Here is a 24,707-nt window from a genome sequence, read left to right as displayed (position 1 = left end):
TTGGTTTTTTTTTTTACTTCTGCTTTATGCAGTTCTACAAAAATTTTTTGCTGCATACTTTGTTGCTGTGGATGGACAATACATATACACACGTACACACACATATACATATATAAACCTATATATATATATATATATTTTGTATAGTTGTATATTTTTGTAGTTGTTGTTATTGTTGTTGTTGTTGTTGGTTAGCAATCAAGGGAAAAGCAATAGGGGGGCTTAGTATGTGTGCCAGAGAGTCCTTTTTGGCTGGAAAATGTGGGAAAATCCATGCCAAACACACCAACACACACACACACATATACATACTCTGGTTTTGCTCGAAAGCAATGAATAATACATTGTATAAGTATATCTATTAGGTGTAAGGATGTAAGGACGTGTCAGGACGTGTTAGGACGTGTCTTTGTGTGTGTGTGTGTGTGTGTGCCTGTGTATGCAAATTTGACATTTTTTTTTCTATTTTTTATTTTTATTTTTGTTATTTTTTCTCTCATTTTTCAATGAAGAGTTCAAAAAATAATCCATCCTTGCTTTTCCTTTCTTGCTTTTCTCGTTCGGTTGTAGTGGTGGTTATTGCCTGTCTGCCTCTGTATGTGTGTGTATTGTCCTTAAAAATATTTAATATTTATACTAAAAAAAAAACATTTTCTTAATGTGTAAATATTTTAAGGACAATGTGTGATTCCAACGATAAAAAATAAACAAAAATTAAATGAAAATCATGGGTTGGTTTAACAATGGTTTAATTGCTCTCTCTCTCTCTTGCATGTTTATGCATGTTTATTCATGTTTATAAGTAAGGTATAAGGCCAAAAAACAAAGCGCCAGCACATAAATACATTCGTTGAGAAAACTATCCCTTTTTTTTTCTATTTTTTGTTTTTATTAACCAAAAAAATAATTAGGAGGTACAATTTTGGGATGATCGGGGTGGTGGGGATGGTGTTTTAAGGGAGAGGCCGGGCAGTGGGGCAGAACTTAAATCATATAGTGTTGTGGATAACCAAATCATTATCTTTGTGGATTTTTTGAAGAAATTACAGTATTTTTTTTTTTTTTTTCGAAAAACTTAAATAGCGTTGGTCTATTCTTTAGTATTTTGTGTATTTTGTGTGTGGTATTATTTTATAGTATTTTTTTCTTGCCATTTTCATGCATTTTCAGCGAGATTCAGATTATGGTGGATGGAAGGAATACCCTGCCCAACATTAAGGGTATTCCTTTCGTTAACAAATCATGCATCGTATAGATTGGAATTAGTTGGATGCTTTAGCTCAGGGTTTAGGATGGTGATCTTCGATTTCGGTGCGACGACAACTACTGCAGCTGGTGGCATCGCTGTCCTCGACAATGGTCCCATCATCATCATCGTCCTCGTCCTCGTCCTCGTAGTCATCCTCTATAATGTCATCGTTATCGGTATCCTGGCCCTGGCCCTCCACGTTTGCGTCCTCCACTTTTCCATTATCGGCATTTTCTTGATTCTGATCCTGATCCTTCTCCTCCTCCTCCTCCTCGCTTAGTTCCATGTAGACCTGCTCCTTTTCATCCTCCTTTTCGGCCTGGGTGCCTCTTGTTGTGTATTCACGGTGATCTCTGTTTTTTGCTGCAACTCGCGTGTATATCGTCATTTTCATATCCGGTTCCGGTTCCGGTTCTTCTGTTTCTGTTTTTGTTTTTGTTTCTATTTCTGCTTCTATTTCGTCTTTTTCATCTTCATCTTTCTTTGGAGATAATACCGCATCGGGTTGTTGCATCTCATCAACATTGATTAAATTTTTTTTGAAATTTTCTTCATGGGATTGGGAATCAGATTGAGAGTGTTTTAATTGTTGTTGTGTCTGTTTATGTTCTTGATAATGTTGTTGTTGATGTTCTCGCTGATACTGCTGCTGCTGCTGCTGCCGCCATTGCTCCTGTTGCAGTTGCTCATGCTGCAGCCGCTGCACCGCTGCCAGCCTCCTCACCACCACTTCATCCGACTCGACAATACTTTAACCGCTCTTAAACAATAAAATGGCCACCTGACCCAAATAGAAGTAGATGAAGTGGCGCGTCTCGTGTGTCACATACGATCCAAAGTTGCGTCCCACGATGCAATGCCATGTCGGGTTGTATTTTTTGTCGAACTCCTTCTTGATGTAGGCGGCAATGTCCTGCAAAAAATAAAATTAGTTAGTTTAATTCCTTAATTTCAATGCTTAAATGCTATAATCCAACTAACTAGCTTGCTAACTGTTTTGAAATTAGCAGCAAACACAAACACAACAACAACAACAGCAACAAAAAAAAAAACTCAATAAAATACCAAACGAAAAACTCATTTTCCGCCAGAACAGAACCACCCACCCACCCAGCCAGCCCTTCTTGCCACCCATCATCAGTCTGTCACTAGGGTAACCCAAATTGTGACCTCAAAAACAGGCAGCACCACCCCCCCCCCAGCTAGCCAGGCAAGTAAAAGTGGCTGAGGAAAAGTTTTTTGTGCTAATGAGTTAGTTATGATTGTTGTGGTGTTTCGGTTTTAGTTTTGGCCAACTACTGTTGCTTTGTATTAAGACATTCGGCTTGAAATTAAATCCCAGTTGGCCAGAACTATGCTAATTATATGTCTATATATGGAGTCCAGATATATCTACAAGATGGACCACAAAGTAGCTGCAGATGCAGTGCCAGAATGTCAAAGGTCATTGTCAGTTTGCTGGCCAAGTCCAGGGTTACGCAAAAGGACATAAAACAAGGAAACTATACAAAAAATTAAACTATTTAATAAAAAATAAACTTAAATTAAATTAAAAACTAAATTACATAAAAAGATAATCTAGAAAAGAACAAAAAAGGGCATGGAACCATGTTACTATCTTCAATTCCTCTTTCCCCTTCTCATTCTAGGGCTCCACGTTGGGCGCCACTCTTGGAGTTGATTTTATTTAGTCACCCAAGGAGGCATGTGGCATGTGGCATGGGTTAGCATGGGTCTCTGGCCAAAGCCAATGCAGAGGAATGCGTGCAAAGTCATAAACTTAACCCGGTAACCTCAAAACAAAAACAAAACAAAAGAGTGGGGCGGGGAAAGGAAAGGAAACCCTAAAAAGAAACTATAAAGCAAGGGGGGGGGAAAAACAATGTAAAGCTGATTTAGCCAAGTGCCATTATCCAGTTCCTTATTTTCAGTTAGCTAGCTAGCTAGTATATACTTCAATCAGAGTTGTCATTACACTCGAAAAGGGTTAATATCTGTTAGTTAGTATAACCTATAATCATTTGAAATCCTTGAACAAAGACCCCATTGAATACTTCTTAGTTTTCAATATTTGTATATTTTTAGTTTCAATTTCTTTTCTTTTATGATTTTTTTCTTCTTTTTTGGAAGCTATTGCGTGTATTTTTTCGTGTCGTGTCAGACGGCAATATAAAGTTGATTGTTTTATATTCAATTTTGGCTTGGAGTGAGATGGGGTGGCAGCCCAGCCCCCTTAGCAATGCCATGGAATTTTGTTTTGGCAACGAAATAATAATAAGAGGACGAAAATGAACATTCTGACACAGGCCAGGCACCAGCAAAACTACAAAAAAAGGGGTGTGGTGGATGTTAAAGGTGTGTTTGTTGCCACAGTATGTCGTGTGTGCCACTAAAGAAAGAAATCCCTGTACATATTGTAACCTAATGAAATCGACATTGCAAAAACAGTGACATACTCTCCACCTTGCAGGCCTTAAAAGGTTTTGCTTTCAGGTCTTACATCAATTAAAAGTCCATTTAATAACTCGCTATTAGTAATCGTACAAGTACACCTGGATAATTCTCTGTCCATTAGAGACATCAACCTCCCCCTCCACGCCCAGGGAGAGCCTCAATAAATATGCAAGACCATGTATAGCAGAAAAAAAAACACCGCACTCGATGAATGTGTGTCAATACAGAAAGAAAAAAAAAGAAATTGTATATTGCATGTGTGTAAGTGCATAAATGTGCACAATCTATACCCTATTTTACATAAACATTTGCTACCCAAGAATACTACTCTGTCTTCTGGCCGCATATTGATTAAACATTTTGGGCCACGCAGAAAAAATCACAAACAACAAACAACAAAAAAATAGAATAAAAACGCGAATTGAAAGCTGAAATGATATGTCTCTTTATGGACTATTTATGGTTGATATTTGTTTACAGGATATCCAAAGGATAACAGAGTAATATTTATAGAGTTTTCTCTAATTGGAAATGGAAATGCCTCTGCAAAACTGTAATTACATTCATTTTTTTTTTTTTTTTTTTGTTTTTGGCCCTCTTGTTGGCTTATTTGGGGCTTTACCTTTAAATCGCGACTCACACAGACACAGATACAGATACATAAATAAATGTTGGATAGGTGTAGGAAGGGTAGGTAGGTGGGTAGGTGGAGGAGGGCAACATAATGCCTATGGATACGATTTTAAGCTGCTTGAAAGGTTGCGCGCCGCCCCTAAAAATATATATACACAAGGTATACAAGCTTAACCCTTGTGCGACGGTTCCCCCCCAAGGGGATACCCAACCCACTCTCTCCCACTCTCTCCCCCTCTCTCTCTCTGTGTCAGTCAGTCTGTGTAGTATTAGTTGCGTATCTAATGGATACCAAAAATTGTTTTTTTTTTACGCCTACCAACCCATTCTATAGAGCGCTAGACCTGTGTGTTGGGTCTCTGATTGGAATTTTTGAACTTATAATCAGCTTTCCGGGATTTGAATGCTCAGACAGGACAATAGCAGGCTAGAAATCCTAGTGGAAATAAAAGTACCCCCTACTGATACCCCATCTGAAGTTTCAGGTCATTTATTGATTTTTTTTAGAAAAATATAAAAATTTTTAACTTTTTTGTCTCAGCATCTGCCTAAAGGTTAAAGGTCCTCTTCTACTCTGGCAGCCACATCTATTTTTTCCTCTTCTAAGCAATTAAATTTCAAAAATCCATATTTAATTACCAAAAAAAAAAGGAGGGAAGACACTGGTGAGGGGAAAATAATGGCAAACTTATTATTATGCAATAAGGAGAGTGAAGAAAGAGCCCAGAGGATAAACAACAGGAAGAAGAGTACAAAAAGAGGAAGCTACACAGAGTCACAGTTACAAAAGGCAATCAATCGTGTGATTGTGTGAGTCCTGTATATGTGTGTGTGTGTGTGTGTTGCGTGTGATGGTGTGGCATATATTTTATTTATAGCAACAAGAGGTAGGCTCGACATAGGGTTCAGGTGTCCTGTGAGGGTGTTTTTTTCACTCCCACTCCCTACCCACCCGCACACACCGCAATGACAACATCCACAGGGGCGTAAAATCAAAATGTGATGCATACTTTCAGGCAACAGGCTGGCAGGCTGTGAAGGATAATACAGTAGTTTCCTGCTAATAAGGATATGGGTTTTTGGGGTAAAATCTAAAAGGAATTTTTAATTTTTTAAATATATAAAATATTAAAAATAATCTATAATAATAATCTAAGTAAAATCTATTTACTTTCGTCACCTTTCTAAACTATTTCAACGGATTTCTGTGACAAATACTATCTATCAGTCTTTATTAGCCCTAATTTTGTTATAAAATCCCATAAAAATATTCGATTCTATTAAAAATATCTAAAATTTAAAAATGTCTTAATATTTCGTCACCTTTCTAACCTCTCTAACCCAACTTATATATCAAATACAGTAGAATCTGTCTTATTAAAAGTTGTTTTTGCTACAAAATCCTAAATAAAGATAATCCCTAAGTAGCTTTCACTATAAAAACCACAAATCTAAAAATAACTTCATTTTCGTCACCTTCTGAAATGATACCACCTGATTTTCTTGAAAAACCGTGCCTACTGTTGACGCACATTTCGCTTTTACTGCTCAATTAGCAGACCCTCTCTCTCTGTCTCTCTCCTCTGAGCTTTACCCTCCAAAGACCCCCCCATCTCTCTTACCCCCTTGCTCTCTTTGCCTTTTATCCATCTACTTCCGCTGTGATTTCAAGTTTACTTTGCTTTGCTTTCAAGGGCTCGCGTTTCTCCTTCCCAGTCTCAGTCTCTCAGACTCGAGTCTTCTGCTCTGTCTCTGTTTCCGTCTCTTTCTCCTTTTGTCGCCCTCTTTATCGCAGTGTCTCAGTGTGTTGTCTTCTGCCATTGGCATTGACAAAGGCCCGTTAGTTGAAGGCGAAACCCCGCTGCTTTTTCCCAGCTTTTTTGCGCTCCCCCTCTATCAGCCCCCCCCGCAGCCCATATTTATAGCCGGTATTTGTAGGTTAAAGGGTATATGGGTTATCGGGGACTTGTAGAATTATAGAGATTCTGTAGAATTAAGAATTGTCTTATTTTATTTTAAAGTCTACAGTTGAATTCTTTTTAATCTTTTTATCTGCCTTTTCTTATCAATTTCAGATAAAAAATAATAATCTTTAGGGTATCAGACCAGTCGCATTAGCCGGCTAATCCCTTTTACTGACCTTAGTCAGGGTCTGACCAACAGCACCTCTCTCTCTCCATGTATGCGTAAGTTAGTGTGTGTGTGTCCCCTACGTCCCACCCTGCCCCGCATATTGATTATTCAATTTCTTGGACTTTGTTGACATTGCTGGCTGACTTTGTTATTGTTTTTGTTTTCGCCGACCGACTAAATCAAGAGCTTATTAGCTTTCGTTTCGTTTTGCTTTTAGTTTCCCCCCATCACCCCCCTCTCTCTGCAAAAACAGTTGTTAATGATGGTCAAGACCCTTTCCCCCGAAAATTGAGCTTTAAATCAGGGCTAGTTTAAAGAAATGTAAATAATTTAAAATTGCAATTCATTTCAGTTTATTATTAAATATTTCATTTTCCTAGAATCGCGCTGTTTGGCCTTTTAACCGAGCTGGAGCTGGAGCTGGACCCCTGAAGCTAAAGCTGAAAGTGTAAAGGTCAAGCCCAGAAAAGTCGAGATAAAATTACAACAAAAAATTCCTGGAAAAATATGGTGCATTGTTTGTGGAAGAGGAGTTGCCACGTTTCAGTTGCATATAGTCGTGGTGGATTTTAGTTGCAACTGCAACTGTCTGGATGCTGGCCAGTGGGCGGAGGAAGTTGAGTGGCTGGGAACACAGGCCCACCCCCACCCCCCCCCAAAGGCTGTAACCGCAAAATTGTGAAATTGCCAAACGCAGTTGAAACCGCAATTTTACAGAGTGGGTGGTGGTTTAGTTGGTCGGCCGATGATGCACCATCTTCTCAATGGAGATGCAACAATGTGGGTTCTACTGCTGACCCACAACCACCGCCCACTCCTCTGCCAAATGGACCAAGAATTTAATTATAGTTACTGCGGTGGGCCTAAGCTATGATGTGACAATCAAAACCCCTAGTTGCCAGGACACCACCACATCCACCTACCTATACAGCCCACCTTATAGTTGCTCTTCTGTTGCTCCATTCATTCCAAAAGTTATTCAAGTCCAAATTCTAACAAAACAGCAAACATGCCAATTTGGGTCATAATTAAAAAATCTTTTCAGCAACTTTGGCAACTTTCGAGTGGAAAATGGACTAATTGGCATTTAAGCTTATAACCTGTTTCCAGTCCTGTCGTGTTCTGTCGTGTCCTGTCTTGTCTCTGTCACCTGTTGTATTTTAACAGAAAAGTTTGGCAGGAAGCTTAAGAGTCCTCTCATGGTCTTTCAGTAAGAGAGTATGAACTTAGCTTAGAGTAGATGAGAGGGAGTAAAGCTTAAGAGTCCTCTCATGATCTCCAGTAAGAGAGTATGAAATGCACGTGTTAGAGTAGTTGAGAATGCTACTGCCTGAGCTTAAAGTGGAGAGAGCGAGAAAAGCTTAAGAGTTCTCTCTCATGATCTTTAGAACAAGAGAGTATGAACTGTAAGAGTACTATCTGCCTGTGAGAGAGTTGATGATCTGTGTTTGCTCTTATAATTATTCTAAACTTTTTCAATCTTTCCACTTACCTTCTCAATGTTGTACTTCTCCAGAGCCTGTGTCGCACAGTCGACAGCATCCTGCTGCATCTCCTCGCTCATGTCAGCATTCTTAATCACGGCCTTGCGATCAGACATTTTGGCTTTTTTTGTTGTTTTCCTTCGACGTGTCTTGAGTAATCCTCCTTCCTTCTTGGGCTTTCACCAAACTGTAAATACACAGAGAGAGAGAGAGAGAGAGAGAAAAGAGATGAGCTACGCCACTGGAGAGGAGGCGAAGCGCATCGCGAAAATGTTATTAGCATTTTTTTTTCAATTAAAGAGCGGGGAACTTAATCAAGTTAGCTCGCGAACACACACACATACATACTCCCCCTCCTTTACTCCACCCACACACATACTGACGCAGGCGCATTGCATACTTTTTTGGGACTGCGTGCTGCAGCAGTAGCAGTAGCAGCATCATCATCATCGACAGCAACAGCAGCAATTTAATTATAGAAAACAAGCAACAGCAACATTACAAATCAAATATCAGAGCCACTGGATATGAAAATTTATTAAAACGAACCATGACGGGAAAAACGACGATTTAATGAGAACTTTTATAAAAGAGAGACCCAAGCATATTCTAGAAACAATTTCATTTTAACTAAATAAGAGCTAAAGTATAAAAAAAAAAATATTTAATATGAGAAACCCCTTGATGTATGGCACATGCCTCGATGCACCCACACAAGCGCTAAGCGGAGAGTAAGAGGGACGTCTAGATGGTCGGCGTTAGTAGAGAGTATTGCACATGGCCTTGAGCAGATGCTCTCCTTCCACACAAACACACACACTCACACACACACATACATAGATATTCATACAAACACGTACAGTGGCCGTGACAGAGGCTGCGGCGGAGGTAAAAGCAGAAAGAACAACAACTAATTCAAATTCAAGGCTCACACAACACCCATACTAATACAAGCTAGAACACACACACACCACACCAACACACTCTCCAAAACACGCATTGCAATTTCTCTTTTCCAGCCATTTATCGTAGCATACTTTTGCGAACAGTGGCATTGCTTATTAGTTGCAGAAAACGGTAGTGGTGGAAGGCGTGGGGGGTAGTGTGGGGGGGGGGAAGCGTGGGAGAAGCGAAAGCAAAGCAAATACCAAATACCAAAATGCAATTCAAAATGGCAAAGGGGAGTGAGAAAAGTGGCCGAGAGAGCTAGCCATTTTGTGAAATCAGAGCACTGAAAAAAAAAATATTCCTAAATATTTTACAAAAGGAACTCTAAGGCCTTGGCCTTGTGGATGACAAATAGATTTAATTAATTTATTAAAAAAAAAACATAATTTAAAAATTAAATATTTAATTAACATAATTATCAGAATGTAACAACTTAATGAGCTTGAAATGAAAAATCTTTTCCGAATCATCGACTCGATTCGATATTTCCTCTTCTTCTAATTTTTCGCTTCTCTTTCGCCATTTTAAAGGAAATTATGTCTTTACTGCTGACAAATCATAACGGGATCTGACTGCCATCATGGCAACGACAGAACGTTGACAGGTGGCCGAATGGCCGATGGCAGTGGCTGTGGTGTGATGTGGTGCGAGAAGGATGGCACGTTGGGCTAGGCCCAGCAGCCATCATCCTGTCCCCCTTGCCCTGTACCCTGATGAAGTCAATTAGAAACTGCATTGACAGTTAAACAGACGGAGACAGCTCGTTGGCCAGCACAATGCGGTCGAGTGAGAGGCGACTAAGAGAGAGAGCAGAGGGGGGAAAATGAAAGATGAAAAAAAATAAAGTTAAAAAACAAGAAAGGAAGCGGACGACGACCAGGATAGTTGTACTTGTAGTTGGGTATTTATGATAAAGCAAAGCGGAAAATCGAAGCGCGAAACTTTTTTTTTTTTACAACACCATACACACACACACACATACGAGCACAAAATGACAAAATGAAATTATAAATGACAGGCTGACAGCAAACTGAGCGGAATGAATGGCAGGAGGAGAGAGAGATAGAGAGAGAGCGAGCGGAAGAGAGAAGTGGACATGCACCTGGAAGTATGCAATGCTTTTTTGCTGGCCACACATACGCACACTCATGCAGAAACGCAAGATAATTGAATTTCCCGGGGAACATGCAGAATATTCTGCAACCAACATGTGGTGCTAGTGTTGGTGCTGGGTCCGTGTGCGTACGAGTTCTTGAAATTGAAAACCAGCGATTTTTGATGTCGAAATAGGACTCGACTAATTAACCAATTTTCCGAACGTTCCCTTTCATCAGCCATCCCGCAAAATGTCATTATCGGGTTTGGCAAAATTCAGGTGAAAACATGTCATCTGTCATTTTGACAGATGAATGGGCATTTTTTGCTTCTTCTTACATATGCATGCATGCTTGTCCAAACATGATTTGGCAGTAATTTGCAACCGAAAAACGAAACTCGTACAGAAAGAATAGAAAGTTCCCGAATTTTAGCGGAAACCGCAGACCATAATTGCTGCCTATGAGCTTCTATGAATAAATTAAGCGACAGATTGCCGAGATTTCGGACAAAACGACTTTAAGAAATAAATACAACCTGACGTCATGTCAAAACGTGAAAACTTGATTTCTTCCACAAAATATTACTAATATTATTATATCATTTTTGTTTTTTTTTTTATTGTGAATTAATATTCAAACTTGTGCGTGGGATTTTTCAGATTTCGGTCAGCCCCTGCAGTTTCCTGCTTCATGGGAATTTCGTGGGCAAAATATCGTCTCGTATGTGCATATTTGATGAAAAAAAAAAACAACAACACAACTTGCATTCAGAACATTCACACAAATATATTTTCAGTTTTAAGTTTCCCAGATTTTTGTTGGATTTTTTTTTTTTTGGGACTTACCTTAGAAATTTGACGATTCGGCCGATTGCGCGGGAGCTTGCGGCTTGTCGCTTTCAATTTTCAGAGATTTTCCCAGTGCTTTGGCGTTCTACTCAGCCAACAACAACAGCTGTCACACCAAAGCGAATGGAAAATATCTAAATTTCACAAAAAAACAACAAAAAAAAAAACCGAAAATGCAAATAAAAAAAAAAGAAGGGCTATTGAGTGTATGTGTACGAGTGCGTTGGTATGTGTAAGGGCTCCTTCTTGTTTTTTTTTCTCAATAGAGCAATTTTGCACGCAATAAAAATTTAGCACGCCGCGGCTTTTGCACTTTTTTTTTTTCTTTTGAGAACTTTTCGAGAGAACGTGAAAAAAAAAATGGTGGCTCACGGAATGTTTATAAGAACTTCCAATTTTATGCTGTTATTCTGTTTGCTTGTTTCACAAATCGAGTCTACTTGCCGCAAAAATAATTTTCTTAGTAATTTTAATGTGTGTGTTTACCGCTTGGTATTCGGACTGGGATGTGACAGCTCAACGACTAGGCGCTCTGACAAAAAATGATGATATGGGCGCCTACGGTGCTGCGACGTTAGAGGTGTGCTTGTCGGCGGCGATAGCACTATCGATGTGTCGGTGTGTTTCTTAGAATATCGATAGCTGGCCCCATCGGGAAGCTTCTTAAGGGTTTTATATTGTCTCAATGACTAAGAACTAACTGTTAAGATCCTTTTTTGTTCTTTAGGTAATTAGTTTCATGTGTTTTGGGCATTTGCAATTGCCTAAACACTGCAAAAACGAATCGAAAATGATGGCGGGCTGAATATCGATAGGCAGATTTCAAACCATTAATGCCGTGTCCATCACTGATTTTGCTTGCTTCTGATTGGTCGGCAGCGGGCCGCGTCTGCCAGGTGGCGTCTGGCAGGCCGCTTCTGGCATCAGTGCTGCGCGTTCTCGACCTATGTTGAATTCAAAATATACGCTTAAATACATAAAGATCTCTACTTATATGTATAATTTGTTTCTGAAAATATAATATTAATTTAATGTTCCTTAAAACTGAAAAATTAGTACAAATAAACCTTAAAATATTTGATTTTAACAAGACTTTCAAAAGCCCTATTGAAATTTATTGACCCGAAGCCATCACTAGTGCGCCCACATTTTCAGGGACTAAGAACGATTACAAATTTTTGGGCGGGAAATATTAAATTTAAAAATTTCTTAGATTTTATAACTATCGTGATTTCTACGCAATATATTTAATTTTTTGTATCGTTTTATATATAACTTTCCAAGAATCTTCTACTGATTTAATAATTTAAACATTTTTTTTAGAATTTAAAGAAAAAGTTTTTAAAAAAGCATTAAACATTTTAAATTAAACTCTGCTGATTCTGATATTTTATGCAATTAAAGACATCATGTAATCATTATATTATATTATAATATTGTTAAATTCCTTCACATAAACTTTTCGTTAACGAAAACTTATCGGAAATGGTTCCGATAACTAGTTCTCGTTTTAAAATTGGCGCTCTTTTTTGAATTGAAAAATACCCTTTCAAATTCCATTTTATTTCAATACCATATTTATAGTTTTGAATTACCCCTTTTCATCGTATATTTTGAAGATTGTTTTCAGCAATTTTAAAATGTCAAGAAGTAATCAAGTATGGAGTAGTATCCGTCACCCAACTGGTTCCGGAAACTTGAAGTTTCTTACAAAACCTGCAAAAACGTTCGCCCTTTCTATACATATTCAGTAATTAAGCAATAGAAATTTAAAAATATCTTGTTTATTTTAAATATTTTACAATTTTTCAAATTAACTGACTGAGTATTTTTATTCTGTTAAAATGCGGTCACACTAATATGCACAATTTCGATACCATCGCGATACGTAAATTTTATTGATTCGCGAACAAAATTATTAGGTAAATTAATACCAACACGTGCTTCCCGCCTGTGTGGTGGTCTACACATTATCCTGCCGGCTACCTGGCAGACGGCACCTGTCCGTCAAAGTGACCCGGAACATAGACACCCTCCCTCACATCTAACAACAGCCCCACCTCGGATCTGCTCCGAAAAAAGGAGCTAAGCAAAAATGGTGGACGCCGCCAGGCAAATGCTCGACGAGCTGATGGGCCGCAACCGTAACCTGCATCCCTCGGAGGCGGGCCACAAAGTCAACTGGGAGGACCCCGAGGTAGGTGCCATGAAGTTACCCCATTTTCGCACTTGATTCTATCTTATGTTCCTCTCTTTTGCAGTTCTGTCAGTTCTATAATGTTCGATTCTGCCCGCATGATCTGTTCATAAACACCCGCGCCGATCTCGGTCCCTGCTCCCGCATCCACGACGACGAGGCCAGGCATCTGTACGAGGAGGCGCGACCGTCGGCGCGGAAACGCCAATATGAGGACGAATTCCTGCGCTTCTGCAATGTAATGCTACACGATGTCGACCGAAAGATACAGAAGGGCAAGCAGCGACTCCAGTTAATGCAGCGGGATCAGCCGGCTGTGGCGCCGCTTAGCAGGCAGGCGGAACAGTTGGCCAATTTGAATGGGAGAATCAATAAGCTGCTGGCCGAAGCCGAGGAAGCGGGCATCCGTGGGGATGTGGATCAGGCCCAGGATTTAATGACCCTGTGCGAGGAGCTCAAGGAGGAGAAGGAGAAGCTGACAATACAATACGAAGCTGCCCAAAGGGCCATCAATAGCCTTAATCTTTATCCGGAGGAGGAAACTTCCGGCACAAATCCCAGTTCAAACGAAGCTCCCGCCATCCAGGATGCTGCTGAGGAAGCTACTGCCTCCCCGCCACCTATCGAGACATCACCACCACCACCATTAGCACCATCCGCCTCGGAGAATGCCCCCGATGGCGAGGTAGCTGGTGCAGTGGAACCAACAACAACTACACCGGTGGGCGAGGCGGTGAAAACTGAAAAGACCTGGGGCCACGAATCCCTGCCCGAGAAACAGATGAAAGTCTGCGAAATATGCGGTGCTTTTCTGATAGTCGGCGATGCCCAGCAGAGGATCGAGGATCATTTGATGGGGAAACAGCATTTGGGTTACTCCAAGCTGCGGACTGCTGTCGCCGAGATAAACGATGCCCGACAAAAAGAGCGGGAACAGGAGGATCGGTCGCGAAGGCGGGACGGTCGGGTCCAGCGCTTCCATTCTTCTTCCTACGAAGGCAGACGGTAATTACAAGAATAGAACAGAATAGCAGCGATTTGGCAAGTTGCCCCCCGAAAGTGACTAATACTTGCAGTATTACTTGAAAGTAATTCTTGCCAAATTCCTTACATTGTTTCACATAGAGACTAAGATGTATTATATTTATCTTTGTATCATGTAATGTACTAATATTTACCTTTTTTTTTGCGGCTTGTCCTTCAGTGAACCCCGCAGCGAGTATCGAGAACGTAGTCGCGATTATGTCCAGAATCGCCAGCCCTCGGATCGGCGTCACCGTAAGTTCTCAGAAGTTGTATAACTTTTGCACACGAGACCACCCTACGAGCTTTTCCACTAACTGGGCTTCTGTCTATCCCACAATACAGATCACCACAAGTCGCATCATAGCGGTTCGCATCACTCGTATTCGCGCAGTGGAGGCAGCAATGGCGGTGGCGGTGGAACTGGCGGCGGGAATCGGAGTAGTCGGCATCACAACCATCACAACCGACACGATAGTCGCGAACGGCATGGCCGCAGTCGGAGTCGCAGCCGCTACTAAGAGACCAAATATAGTAACACTAACTAACCAAGAAATATGAAAGAAAGAAAACGAAAGAAAGAAAAGAAAGAAAAGAAAAGAAAAACAATTCTGCAATATTAAGAAGAAAGTTGAGAGTCCGATTCGAAGCTCAGGAGCAAATCTAACAACAACAACACCAACAACATAAATCGCAATTTTCCATTTTTCCGCTAACGCAGGCGGAAAATAATCGAGGTACCAAAAAAAAAAAAAATAATAATAAAAATCATTAACATAAAAAAAAAAAATTTCCAAAAAAAAAAAAATAATAATATATAAAGTATATATATATATATATTGAAAAAAAAAGTATACAGTATCAGAGGAGTATCAGAGGTGAGTCAAGCACTGAGAAAAAATATTTATAAAAAAAAAAAAAATGTAACAAAAACATCCACTCCACACTCTGTAGACATTCTCGTACCATAAATTCTATAACTACTATATATCGATCGAAGAAGATAACTATATCGATCCCTATGTGTGTGACCTGTATTAGTTCAGTTCCTTTAATGTTTTGGGTTAAGTTTTGAGGAAATTTTTTAAAAAAGACAGTCGATGAATATTTGTTTTTAATTTTTTTTACCAAGATCTTAACTCTAAAGATCTAAATATCTCTATTTTTCATACAATTTTGTACCAAAACCAAGAAACTTTTGGAATTCTTTAAAGAACCTTTTTTTCAGTTAAGATAAAAAACCTTTTACAATAGTTTATGAATATGAAATATGTAATATCCCTTGTTTTCATTGAGTTTTTTTTTTCAAAGTTATTAGTTATTAGGGTTTATAATCAGATATTTTTTTGGTTGGGCCCCCTAGGGGGTGGGACAGATCGTGACAGAAACAGAGTGACTGAAACAGGTATTTACCAAGCCTTACTGTTATCTCTTTTGCGCTTAACTAATCCAAAAAACAGAAACAGATATTCACGCATAATCATGCAATCAAACTCCCTCCTACCCCTCGCACACCCCCTTCAAACACACACACACACACACCCACACACATACATACAACAATTAAGAAAATCATATAATGTATATATAATATAATAGTGATATTAGAAGTGAGACCACTACGAACTGCATGTGCTTTTAAATGTGGATGGGATCACGGGATGGGTTCCACAAACCTCACTTCCTTCATGTCTCTAAGATACCCCTCACTCCGTGGAGGTACGTAGTCGTAGTCCCTAGATAAAAAAAAAATAACTAATACCACTGAGGGAATGAGAGAGATGACAGATGCAGGTACATTTTTTCAATTTTTTTCCCAAAAAAAAAAAAAACACCAAAAAATGTCCTTTTTCAAATAAAAAAATAAAGCTTAAATAAATCCAATTGCTTAAGTTGTTTTGTTTTCTAATCTAGTTACTTGTTTTATTTATTAATTTAGTTAAAAGTTTCTTTATTTTGAGGTTAACTTGTTAAAAAGTGTGGCCTGCACACAAAATTATTGAATTTTTATAGTTTTGGTCACACTGGCTTTGAGTAAAATGATCCCCGCCATTAACAAACGAAAAGGACATTTATGACGTCGGCTTGCCGTCGTAGTTGTTAATGTTTTTATATAACATTTTTTTTTTTAAATACATAAATATATATTTAAAATATATACAATATACTCTTCTCTTATTGATGTGGTGTACTGCCCCAGCCCCCCCAATCCCCTGCACTTTCATACAATATCCAAAGAAAAATAATAGAAACCATTCCCAGCGATATCTGCAAGCCAAAAAAAAACTACGAGGTAATTGAATCTGTTCAATCAAATTAAATTTTAAATTATAATCATAATTATAAAAGCATAGGTAGAGAGAGAGAGAGAGAGAGAGTAACAGTGAAAGGGAAGTGGGCGTTCCTACTATGTTTATCCACAAAAGACACGCACAGACATGTGTATGTTCATAATCCCCTCCTCCTCTTCATCACAAAATGAAAAAAAAAACAACCAGGTAATTTTGCGACTGACCCCCGACCCCCTGTAGCCTATAAGATATTGTATAAGTCTATATAATTGTGATGGTAAAAGCTAAAAAAAAAAGAATCCTTCGTAGCTTAATGTTTTTTTTGTTTCGTGTGCCACACCACCTCCAGACAAACACAAACACACACACACACACCCATACATATACACCTACTCTGACGAGGTTTGAACTTTGACATATAAATACACTCGATACTATCCTATATTAGATCTAGAGAGACCCCATAATTATAAAATTTTGGAATAACCATCTTGTGGCTTCAATGACTTATACCTATTTTTGTATGAAACATTCCAGGATGATTGGAAACTCTGGAAAAACCATCGAATCGATAAGGAGAGATATATTGAGTGTGTTATGAGAAAGAGAAAGAAGAACCAAGCAGGTAACTTCTATGCCACATCTCCAAAAACCCTAAATGTTTCTTCACGACAGAAAAAAAAATCAGGATAGCTGCCAGCAATCAACAATCGGCAATCAACGAACGATCAATTATCGATTATTATTGATTATCGATCAATATATCGATCACAATATCGATATTGTGAAAATGAGATTGTGAAGAGAACAAACAAACAGAGCAAGAGAGAGAGCAAGAGAGAGAGAGAGGTGAATTTAAATTACTCTCATCTGCTTATAATCCACTATCCATTATTATCCATTATCCATTATCCGTTATCCTTTGTGGAACTCAAATATTGTGTTGAAACCGAGTTCCTCAACCGATAACCCCTCTAATCGTCTAGCAAATTAATCAAATTAATTGAGTTTGACCCCTTTAACCCTTGACCTTTGCTTATCCCATACATCCCATAACCTTAATCCACTGAGCAAAATTAGTATGGTAAATCGAAGAGCGCGGATTTAAAGCTTAGTCTAACCCAAAACCAATATTAGAAAAAGCAAGAGAAACGATTAAAACTATTCGATCGATCATCTGTAGTCATGTAAAAAATGTTTTTAATTATGAATTACGATATGAGTAAGCCTATCCACATTCTACGTATATAAACCATATATATCTATATATATAATATATATATTGAGAAACTCGCAATAATTTTTTAAATAAAGAAACAAAAAATCACCACAAAAAATTAATTCAATAATGTTGTTTTCTTTTTTAAAAAAAATATCTCATTTTTTTCGTTTTAACAATATTCCAGTTTTGTGTATATTTATTCATTTTATTTTCAATAGGATGTAATAATAATAATAATAATAATAATAATAATAGTATTAATATTATATAATTTGTTGCCTTTTTGTATTACTGTATGTATTTGCTTTTATGATTAATATCTACAACATCTATTTTGTTATACGATGATGCATACAGTGCGTTTCGGTATTGTAAGGCAGTGGGTTGGGGTTTCAGTTATAACGAGAGCTTTGGAAGCCAAAAAGGGGGGGGGGGGGTTCAATTTGATGAATATATTTCATTATTATTTACAATTTTGGGATATTTAAAACATAAATGCTTGCATAGTTTTTTAGTTTCGAAACGCACTGTCCATCCAAAGCATTTTCAGACTCGAACCAACAATTTTAAAAAATTTAACAAAAAAAATGTGTCTTTTATAGAAAATTGAAAAGAAAATATATAAAAAAAAAAATTGTATTTTATTACCAAAAATAATAATAATATTAATAATCATTATAATCATCATAATCATCATAATTGTATATATAATAAGGATACAAAATGTTATAATTGTGATAAAAAAAAATAATATTTGCTTTTTGGGTGTGTAGAGTCCTTCGAAATAACAGTATTTTGTTGAAATATTGCATTTTTTTTTGTTTCACTTTCATTACAAATAATTCCCTAAAAGCTTCTACAACACTTTTTGCCTAAAAATCATTATTTTTCTGAATTCCTAGAGATATCTAGAGAGTGTGTGGGGGGTTATGAAGTATGATTTTGTGGGGTGAGAACTTCCGGGTGGGGGGGAATCCCAAAAACATTGCCATGTTTAGATAGCAGCCGTCACCTCAACATCCTCCTCCTCCGAGGTCAGACATCGTTGGCTGAGGTTCAGGTGTGGGTATCTACTCTGTTGGGTTGAGCCTGTTGGATGGGGTGGTCCTGTGTCCCTGGTCCTCTGCTAGTGACAGTGCTCCGTCACGTCCACAATCACCGACTTTTTCCAGCAAAACAGAAAGTAACCGACACCGGCGCCCAAGACGACCATCAGGCAGAGCCACACGTTGTAGGTCATGAAGATCAGCATGAGGAGGAAGGAGAGCGTCACCTGGAGGACGTGCAGGAGTGTTTGCAGCAGGTGGTTAAACGATAGCATCGATGGTCTGGAGGAAGTTATAAAAATTAGCTTATCGGTTGGTTATCGATCTTAAAGAATATATCGATTAGATTGCAGGACAAAACAGAGCCATAAAATATCGATAACAAAACAAAATGCGGGACAAAACAAAAAGGATTACAAATTTTTGGTGTTAGCTTTTGCTTTGGATCCTTGTTCTTAGGAAGAAACAGGATATACATACGTAGAATTGCTATAGTGGTTCCATTGGATTAAAAGATTACTTGGAAATTCGATTTAAATCGATAAACTATCGATTGGAATGGAGGTTTTAAAGATTAGGCTAGACTACTACTAGGATAGGGTTAGATTAGAGCACTTTTCTTGGAGGAGATTGGATATACAAACATACATGGTCTTAAAATGATTCCTAAATTCGATTAAAATCGATTATTTATCGATTTTGATAAGATTAGTCTATTCTACCACTAAAATAGGGTTAAATTAGATCACCTTTCTTGGAAGACATTGGATATACAAACATACAGAGTCTTAAAAAGATTTCCTTCTTTACAAATACTATTTTAAAAATCGATTTAAATCGATTATATATTGATTGTGATAATATTAGTCTATTCTACCACTAAAATAGGGTTAGATTAGATCACCTTTCTTGGAAGACATTGGATATACAAACATACAGTCTTAAAAAGATTCCCTCCTTTAAAAAGACTTCAAAAAAATTCGATAAATTATCGATAACTCCAAAGATTCAAAATACTACAGTAGTGTGCCAAATATTAGTCTATTCTACCACTAAAATAGGGTTAAATTGTGTGCAACTCGACGTCTCAACTGTGTAACCAATAATAGTTTATATTTATTTAAAAAAAGCGGACATTTGTACAAATTAAGTGGATCTGGGAAGTGCGGGATTTGAAATTGGATCTATAATGGATACAGCTGTTGGATATTTCCCATGAAACACCCCTACCGGTTGGAGAACGGACATTCGATATCCATTTGTGGTACATTTAACGTTAAACTTAAGTGAGCCAACAAATTATACAATTATATATATAATACTGGGAATAACTACTAGTAAGTAAGTAGGGGGGAGGGGGGAGGAGGGAAATGTGGGATAGGTGGGGGGGAGGATTTTAGAGCGATACTTACGGTTGCTTGTGAACAACTTCGCCCACGTATCTAAAGGATCGATCGAAGCGTGCCGGATGCGGATGCGGATTCACGGATCGATACAACAGATGCGGGATGCAGATACAGAATCAGATTATATATATTTAGGTAGGTATATATATATATAGGTAGGTTGGTATTCAATTACGGTCGTCGCGTGAATCACAAAATCAATTACAAAAAAATCAACGAAGCGATGCGATGCGAGGCAGAGCTTTTTTTTTTTTTTTTTTTTTTTTTGGAAAAATATGTTTTGTATTTTTTTTTATAAAATAATTATCAATGGAATCAATTTACAAATGAAGAGCAGCGCATATTGTACAGATGATTTATATATATAGATGATGATGAAACGAAAACAAAAACGAGAAAGAAGAGAAAGCATTAAGATTAATATTTACAACAAAAGTACAATTAAATGATTGGCAAAGCAAAAAAAAGCATGCAAAATATATAAATAAATATTTAAAAAAAATAAAATAAAATAAACTATTATAAACCTTAATACTCACTGCACAGGCGATGGTGCGGCTGCTGCCGGGGAGGGAAGACGTGGCGCCTCTGGATTGCGTTGCGGCCCCGTCACCGGTCGGTACTCCAGCAGGTTGTACGTCTTCCAGAACAGGTACTCCCGGTAGTATTTCAGGCCCTCGTACAACAACGCCAGCACAAAAATGGCTATCATGGAGCCCACCAGACCGGCCACCGTTTCAATGTGCCACCACGAGAACAAGATCGTCTCATTATAACCGAAATGGAACTAAAAAAATATGTTAAAATTAATAATTAAACTATAAAAAATAGTAAGTAAGACTTACCGCCATGGGCATCATGTGTTCCATGCCCGTACCGGAGCCACCATGATGTCCGGCATGGTGTCCGGCATGAACATCCGCCACCGGCAGGACATCCGACGCGGAGCCGGTGAATAGAGGCGCCAACATGGCAGCTGGATCCTCTGTGGTGGCTGTGGCAACGGCGGCACTTAAATGATCATGATGCATGCCCGGATGATCATGATGCATCATAGAGTGATCTAAAAAAAAAATATATATTTTAAAATATAATTCCAATCTTGAGGGGGAAGAGAAACTCACCAACTCCTCCGGTATTGTGATGAGCGTGGTCCATGTCTGAGTGGCTGAGAGATGGAGAAGTGATTCCAACTGGTTGTACTTTTCAATGGATTTGCGTTAATTTTGCTGTGAAATAAAAGCAAAGTGAAAGTAGCATTAAATCTTTGGGGCTATAAAGTACAGCTATGGTCATAAAAATGGTAAAAAAAAAAATGGAATTAAAAAAAAAACCCTATAATCTTGGAGGTCATTCAGTGAGACCCCAACCCATAAAACCCTATTCAATTAGAAAGTCAATCTCTCAACAATCCACCACCTTTCACATCTATAGAAAAAATAAATGCGAAATTAATATAAAAATTCCAGACATAACTCCACATCCAGAGCTGGGGAAGGAAACGATTATTCCGCCACCGCCCACTTTCACATCCGACCTTGGAGTACCTGCGGTGGGGGTATGGGGTATGGGGTGTGAGGGGCACTTGCAACTCCAACTGGTGTTCCACTTATCCAATGGGAACACTACGAATTATAAAAACTGAATAAAACAGACACAGGGGGTACGGATTATGGTTTTTTTTTTTTTTGAGAACTTTTGTTTTCGTTCACTGTTGGGGTTCACCGCAATTTTTGGGTTTCCATATCAATGCGATTAGTCCCGGGCTATACCACATTCGAAAATGATATATATATACATATATAATCGGGGAATGGACAAGATAAATAGCAAACGATATAACGAAGACTGTATACTCTTTTAAGGTTATATACTGATAAAACAAATATATAATAATTAATATTTTCTTAAATTCTAGTGCCAGTTTAGTGATAGAGTTCGATACGGGTTGGAGGTTTTAATTTTTTTTTTTTTCTAAAGATTTATCTATACCCTGAGATAGTGTATAACTATTATAAACCCCTTGATTTAAGCGAATTTTTTTTTTTTTTTAAATGAATGCATACTTGTGGCTTGCAAAAAAGCATGCTTGATAAAGCAATAAAGCAGGATATGCGGTAACGGTAATAAAAAAAAGGTCAAGGATAAGAATATAACCTAAAAATTTAAAAATCTATAGTTCCTATTTGTATATAGAGTAAATAGATTCCAGGTAATAGATTAAACACGTTACTGGTTTTGTAATTAATCTTGCGAGAGAACCGCAAACGAGAATTAGAAACAATCGTGTCTAGAATTCCAATTATAAAACCAGTTTCTGTTGAAATTCTTCCGATTCTGTAGATTCCGAAGAAATCTAAAAACCGCCTGGAATAAGTAGTCAGGTGGACTTTTAAGATAAATAAAGAAAAATATATAGTTTTTATAGAAAAATACATTAAATACAGAAATACCTCTTTAAGGAATAGGTCAGTTGGGTTAGCTTGAGAGCTTTTTGGTACGAATCGTTATGAACGGAACTGGTAAGACTGGTTAACTGATTGAATTTGGCTCTGAATTTTTGTATCTTTGGCTTAAAACATTACCACAAGATTGTCAGAGAGATACCAAAAAGAGAGATACATACTTTCAAAATAGCTAATTAGAGAGAACATGTTCATAATTGATAGTTGCAGTGTTGCCAATGTTATGTATGCTGCAATAGGACAAAAACAAAACAGGTTCCCCACTCTCTCAAGCCACTCTCGCTTTCAGATTTGGAACCTATTAGCAACTCTAGTTTGTTGCTCGCTCTTCCTCTCGCTCTATCTCATTTAACTGTATTTGCATGGGAATGGAATTATCAGAGCTTGCGTCAGCTGATCGAATGCTGTAAGTATGCATTTATCTCCCTCCCCCTTCCAGTTTTCTCTCTTTCCATTCGATTAAACAGTGGCGTGTATTTAAAAGGGGGTTTTTTATTAATAAAAAAATAAAATACATAAAAAAATATATTACATAAACAAAAAGATATGTATGTATGTTATGTAAGGATATAATTTAATTGATAATAAATCGATCCCCTTTTTTGAAGTTGGGTCTAAGCCACTGGCATTACACGCATTCCGTTTCATCTCTTATTGTGGCTGCTGCAATCGCTTTGCAAAATGTCAAATCGTGACTGGCATATGGACTAAAAAATAAAGCATTCCTATACATGCAAGATAAATCAAGCAACAGAGAGAGAGAGAGAGAGCACCAGGCTGGCTCTGGGAGGCGGTGATTATTTTTGTTTAGTGCGTGCGTACGCCCCGCAACGGAGTGCAAAAGGGAGGTGGTATTGGGGAGCTGTTATATCATTGAAAGAGTTGGTTTTTTTTTTCCCGATCCCGATTGAAAATCTAAAAATTGAAATCAATCAAAGAACACAATACCACAAACACACACACACACACATACAAAAAAAAAAAAAACGGTTAATTGTGCGTGTAACGGTATAATTGCCATGCCAATGTTGATAAGCGATCGAGGCATGTAGGCGCTTGATTATTGATAAGAAGACTTGCTAAGCTTTACACAGCTTTTTAGTTTGTTTTCTTTTTATTTAGTTCTTTGTATTTAATATTTGTTTTCATTTTTTTAACTTACCACAATTGGCGGGCTCCCCTATTTGTTGTAACTGGTTGGGGTTGTTGTTATTGTTGTTGTTGTTGTTACCGGCGAAAGGTGAACGAAAAAGAGAGTGTAACGTTTCAACGGAATGTGAAGCTAAAAAAGAATCAACAATAAATGCCAATAAAGCAGTAACAGAAGCTGTGGTGGTCACTGACTCCCCCTCCACCACCACCTCCACCTTCTCCTCCTCCCCACCCCTTTATTTTTCGCAATCAGTGTTTATTACTTTGTTGCTCTTTGTAGCTTTGGGTTTTTTTTTTTTATTGTTGTTTTTGTTGCTTTATTTTGCACTACATCGCCTGCACAAATGCACAAACACAAACATCAACACGCTTTATTGTCTTAACATATGCTTGGTGCTCTATCCGGATAAGGGGGCTGAGAGCCGGGTACTGGGGATTTAACCAGCATCACCACGGTTTGCCCGATAATATACAGCCCATAGAATAAAGCCGAGAGCTATTCCCCCCCCCTCCAGGTCAGTGTGTTATCCAATCGCACATGTGTGTGGGTGCGCCTCTGCACACACACATCAAGGAGGAGTTCTCTGGCCGGAACTAAACCGTTCATTCGCACTTGATCGAACTTGTTTTTTATTTAACTATTTTGATTCTTACTTCCTGCGAGTGGATCTAGGCGGAATAAATAAAATGCGCACTACGTCCGCCTGCAGACAACTTGTTCGCACGATTGTTGATGAATTTGTTACGAACATATGTTTTTTTTTTTTACTTTTTAAAACACAAAAATGCACTAAAAAACGACGAAGCGTTTGTTGACAATGTTTGGTTCTCCATTGCGAATTGTCTGTTGTAATTAGCCATTAGAATTGCAGAAACCAATTTATTTGTATCTTAATAACATGTAATTGGCTTGAAAATTCAATTAGTTTCATATAATTACTAGTTAATCGAAAGCTAAACATCTGTTGGACCAGTGTGCACACACTTCAAAAAAGGAAAATACCACTAATAATACCGATTAATGTTTTGGCTTTGTTTTCTAATAAAGTATATATTGTT

General features: G+C 38.0%; 4 protein-coding genes across 7 annotated transcripts; 1 reads left to right on the top strand and 3 right to left on the bottom strand.

Moving 5' to 3' along the window:
* Positions 1 to 981: 981 nt before the first annotated feature.
* On the bottom strand, positions 982 to 11,486 carry LOC108120069 (dynein light chain 1, cytoplasmic). Its single transcript, XM_043209722.2, has 3 exons — positions 11,333 to 11,486; positions 7,962 to 8,140; positions 982 to 2,162 (listed from the first exon to the last, which is right to left on the bottom strand). Exons 2-3 carry the CDS (start codon positions 8,067 to 8,069, stop codon positions 2,001 to 2,003), a joined length of 270 nt encoding a protein of 89 aa, XP_043065657.1. The 5' UTR covers positions 8,070 to 8,140; positions 11,333 to 11,486; the 3' UTR covers positions 982 to 2,000.
* On the bottom strand, positions 1,281 to 1,763 carry LOC108128633 (prothymosin alpha-A-like). The gene has a single exon (XM_017246314.3). It carries the CDS (start codon positions 1,761 to 1,763, stop codon positions 1,281 to 1,283), a length of 483 nt encoding a protein of 160 aa, XP_017101803.3.
* A 1,199-nt stretch (positions 11,487 to 12,685) lies between the features above and the next one.
* Positions 12,686 to 17,698, top strand: LOC108120068 (luc7-like protein 3). Of its 2 annotated transcripts, XR_011443234.1 has the most exons (5): positions 12,686 to 13,043; positions 13,108 to 14,048; positions 14,248 to 14,321; positions 14,412 to 14,803; positions 16,895 to 17,698. XR_011443234.1 is itself a non-coding variant. In XM_017233567.3 (4 exons), the coding sequence occupies exons 1-4, from the start codon at positions 12,942 to 12,944 to the stop codon at positions 14,585 to 14,587; spliced, it is 1,293 nt and encodes a 430-aa protein (XP_017089056.2). In that variant the 5' UTR covers positions 12,686 to 12,941; the 3' UTR covers positions 14,588 to 14,888. The 2 variants fall into 2 exon arrangements, 1 of the variants encoding a protein (XP_017089056.2); XM_017233567.3 differs by lacking the exon at positions 16,895 to 17,698 and having other exon boundaries at positions 14,412 to 14,888.
* A 541-nt stretch (positions 17,699 to 18,239) lies between these two features.
* On the bottom strand, positions 18,240 to 24,490 carry Ctr1A (Copper transporter 1A). Of its 3 annotated transcripts, none has more exons than XM_043209848.2 (7): positions 24,303 to 24,485; positions 23,659 to 23,778; positions 21,156 to 21,260; positions 20,877 to 21,094; positions 20,571 to 20,818; positions 20,038 to 20,067; positions 18,240 to 18,907 (listed from the first exon to the last, which is right to left on the bottom strand). In XM_043209848.2, exons 3-7 carry the CDS (start codon positions 21,187 to 21,189, stop codon positions 18,706 to 18,708), a joined length of 732 nt encoding a protein of 243 aa, XP_043065783.1. In that variant the 5' UTR covers positions 21,190 to 21,260; positions 23,659 to 23,778; positions 24,303 to 24,485; the 3' UTR covers positions 18,240 to 18,705. The 3 variants fall into 3 exon arrangements, with proteins under 3 accessions (XP_043065783.1, XP_070137601.1, XP_070137604.1); XM_070281500.1 differs by lacking the exon at positions 24,303 to 24,485 and adding an exon at positions 23,912 to 23,929; XM_070281503.1 differs by lacking the exon at positions 20,038 to 20,067 and having other exon boundaries at positions 24,303 to 24,490.
* Between the last annotated feature and the right edge of the window lie 217 nt (positions 24,491 to 24,707).

The sequence above is a fragment of the Drosophila bipectinata genome, chromosome XL (genome assembly GCF_030179905.1).
Source record: "Drosophila bipectinata strain 14024-0381.07 chromosome XL, DbipHiC1v2, whole genome shotgun sequence".
Classification (NCBI taxonomy): domain Eukaryota; kingdom Metazoa; phylum Arthropoda; class Insecta; order Diptera; family Drosophilidae; genus Drosophila; species Drosophila bipectinata.
This window is presented reverse-complemented; position numbering and strand designations above follow the sequence as displayed.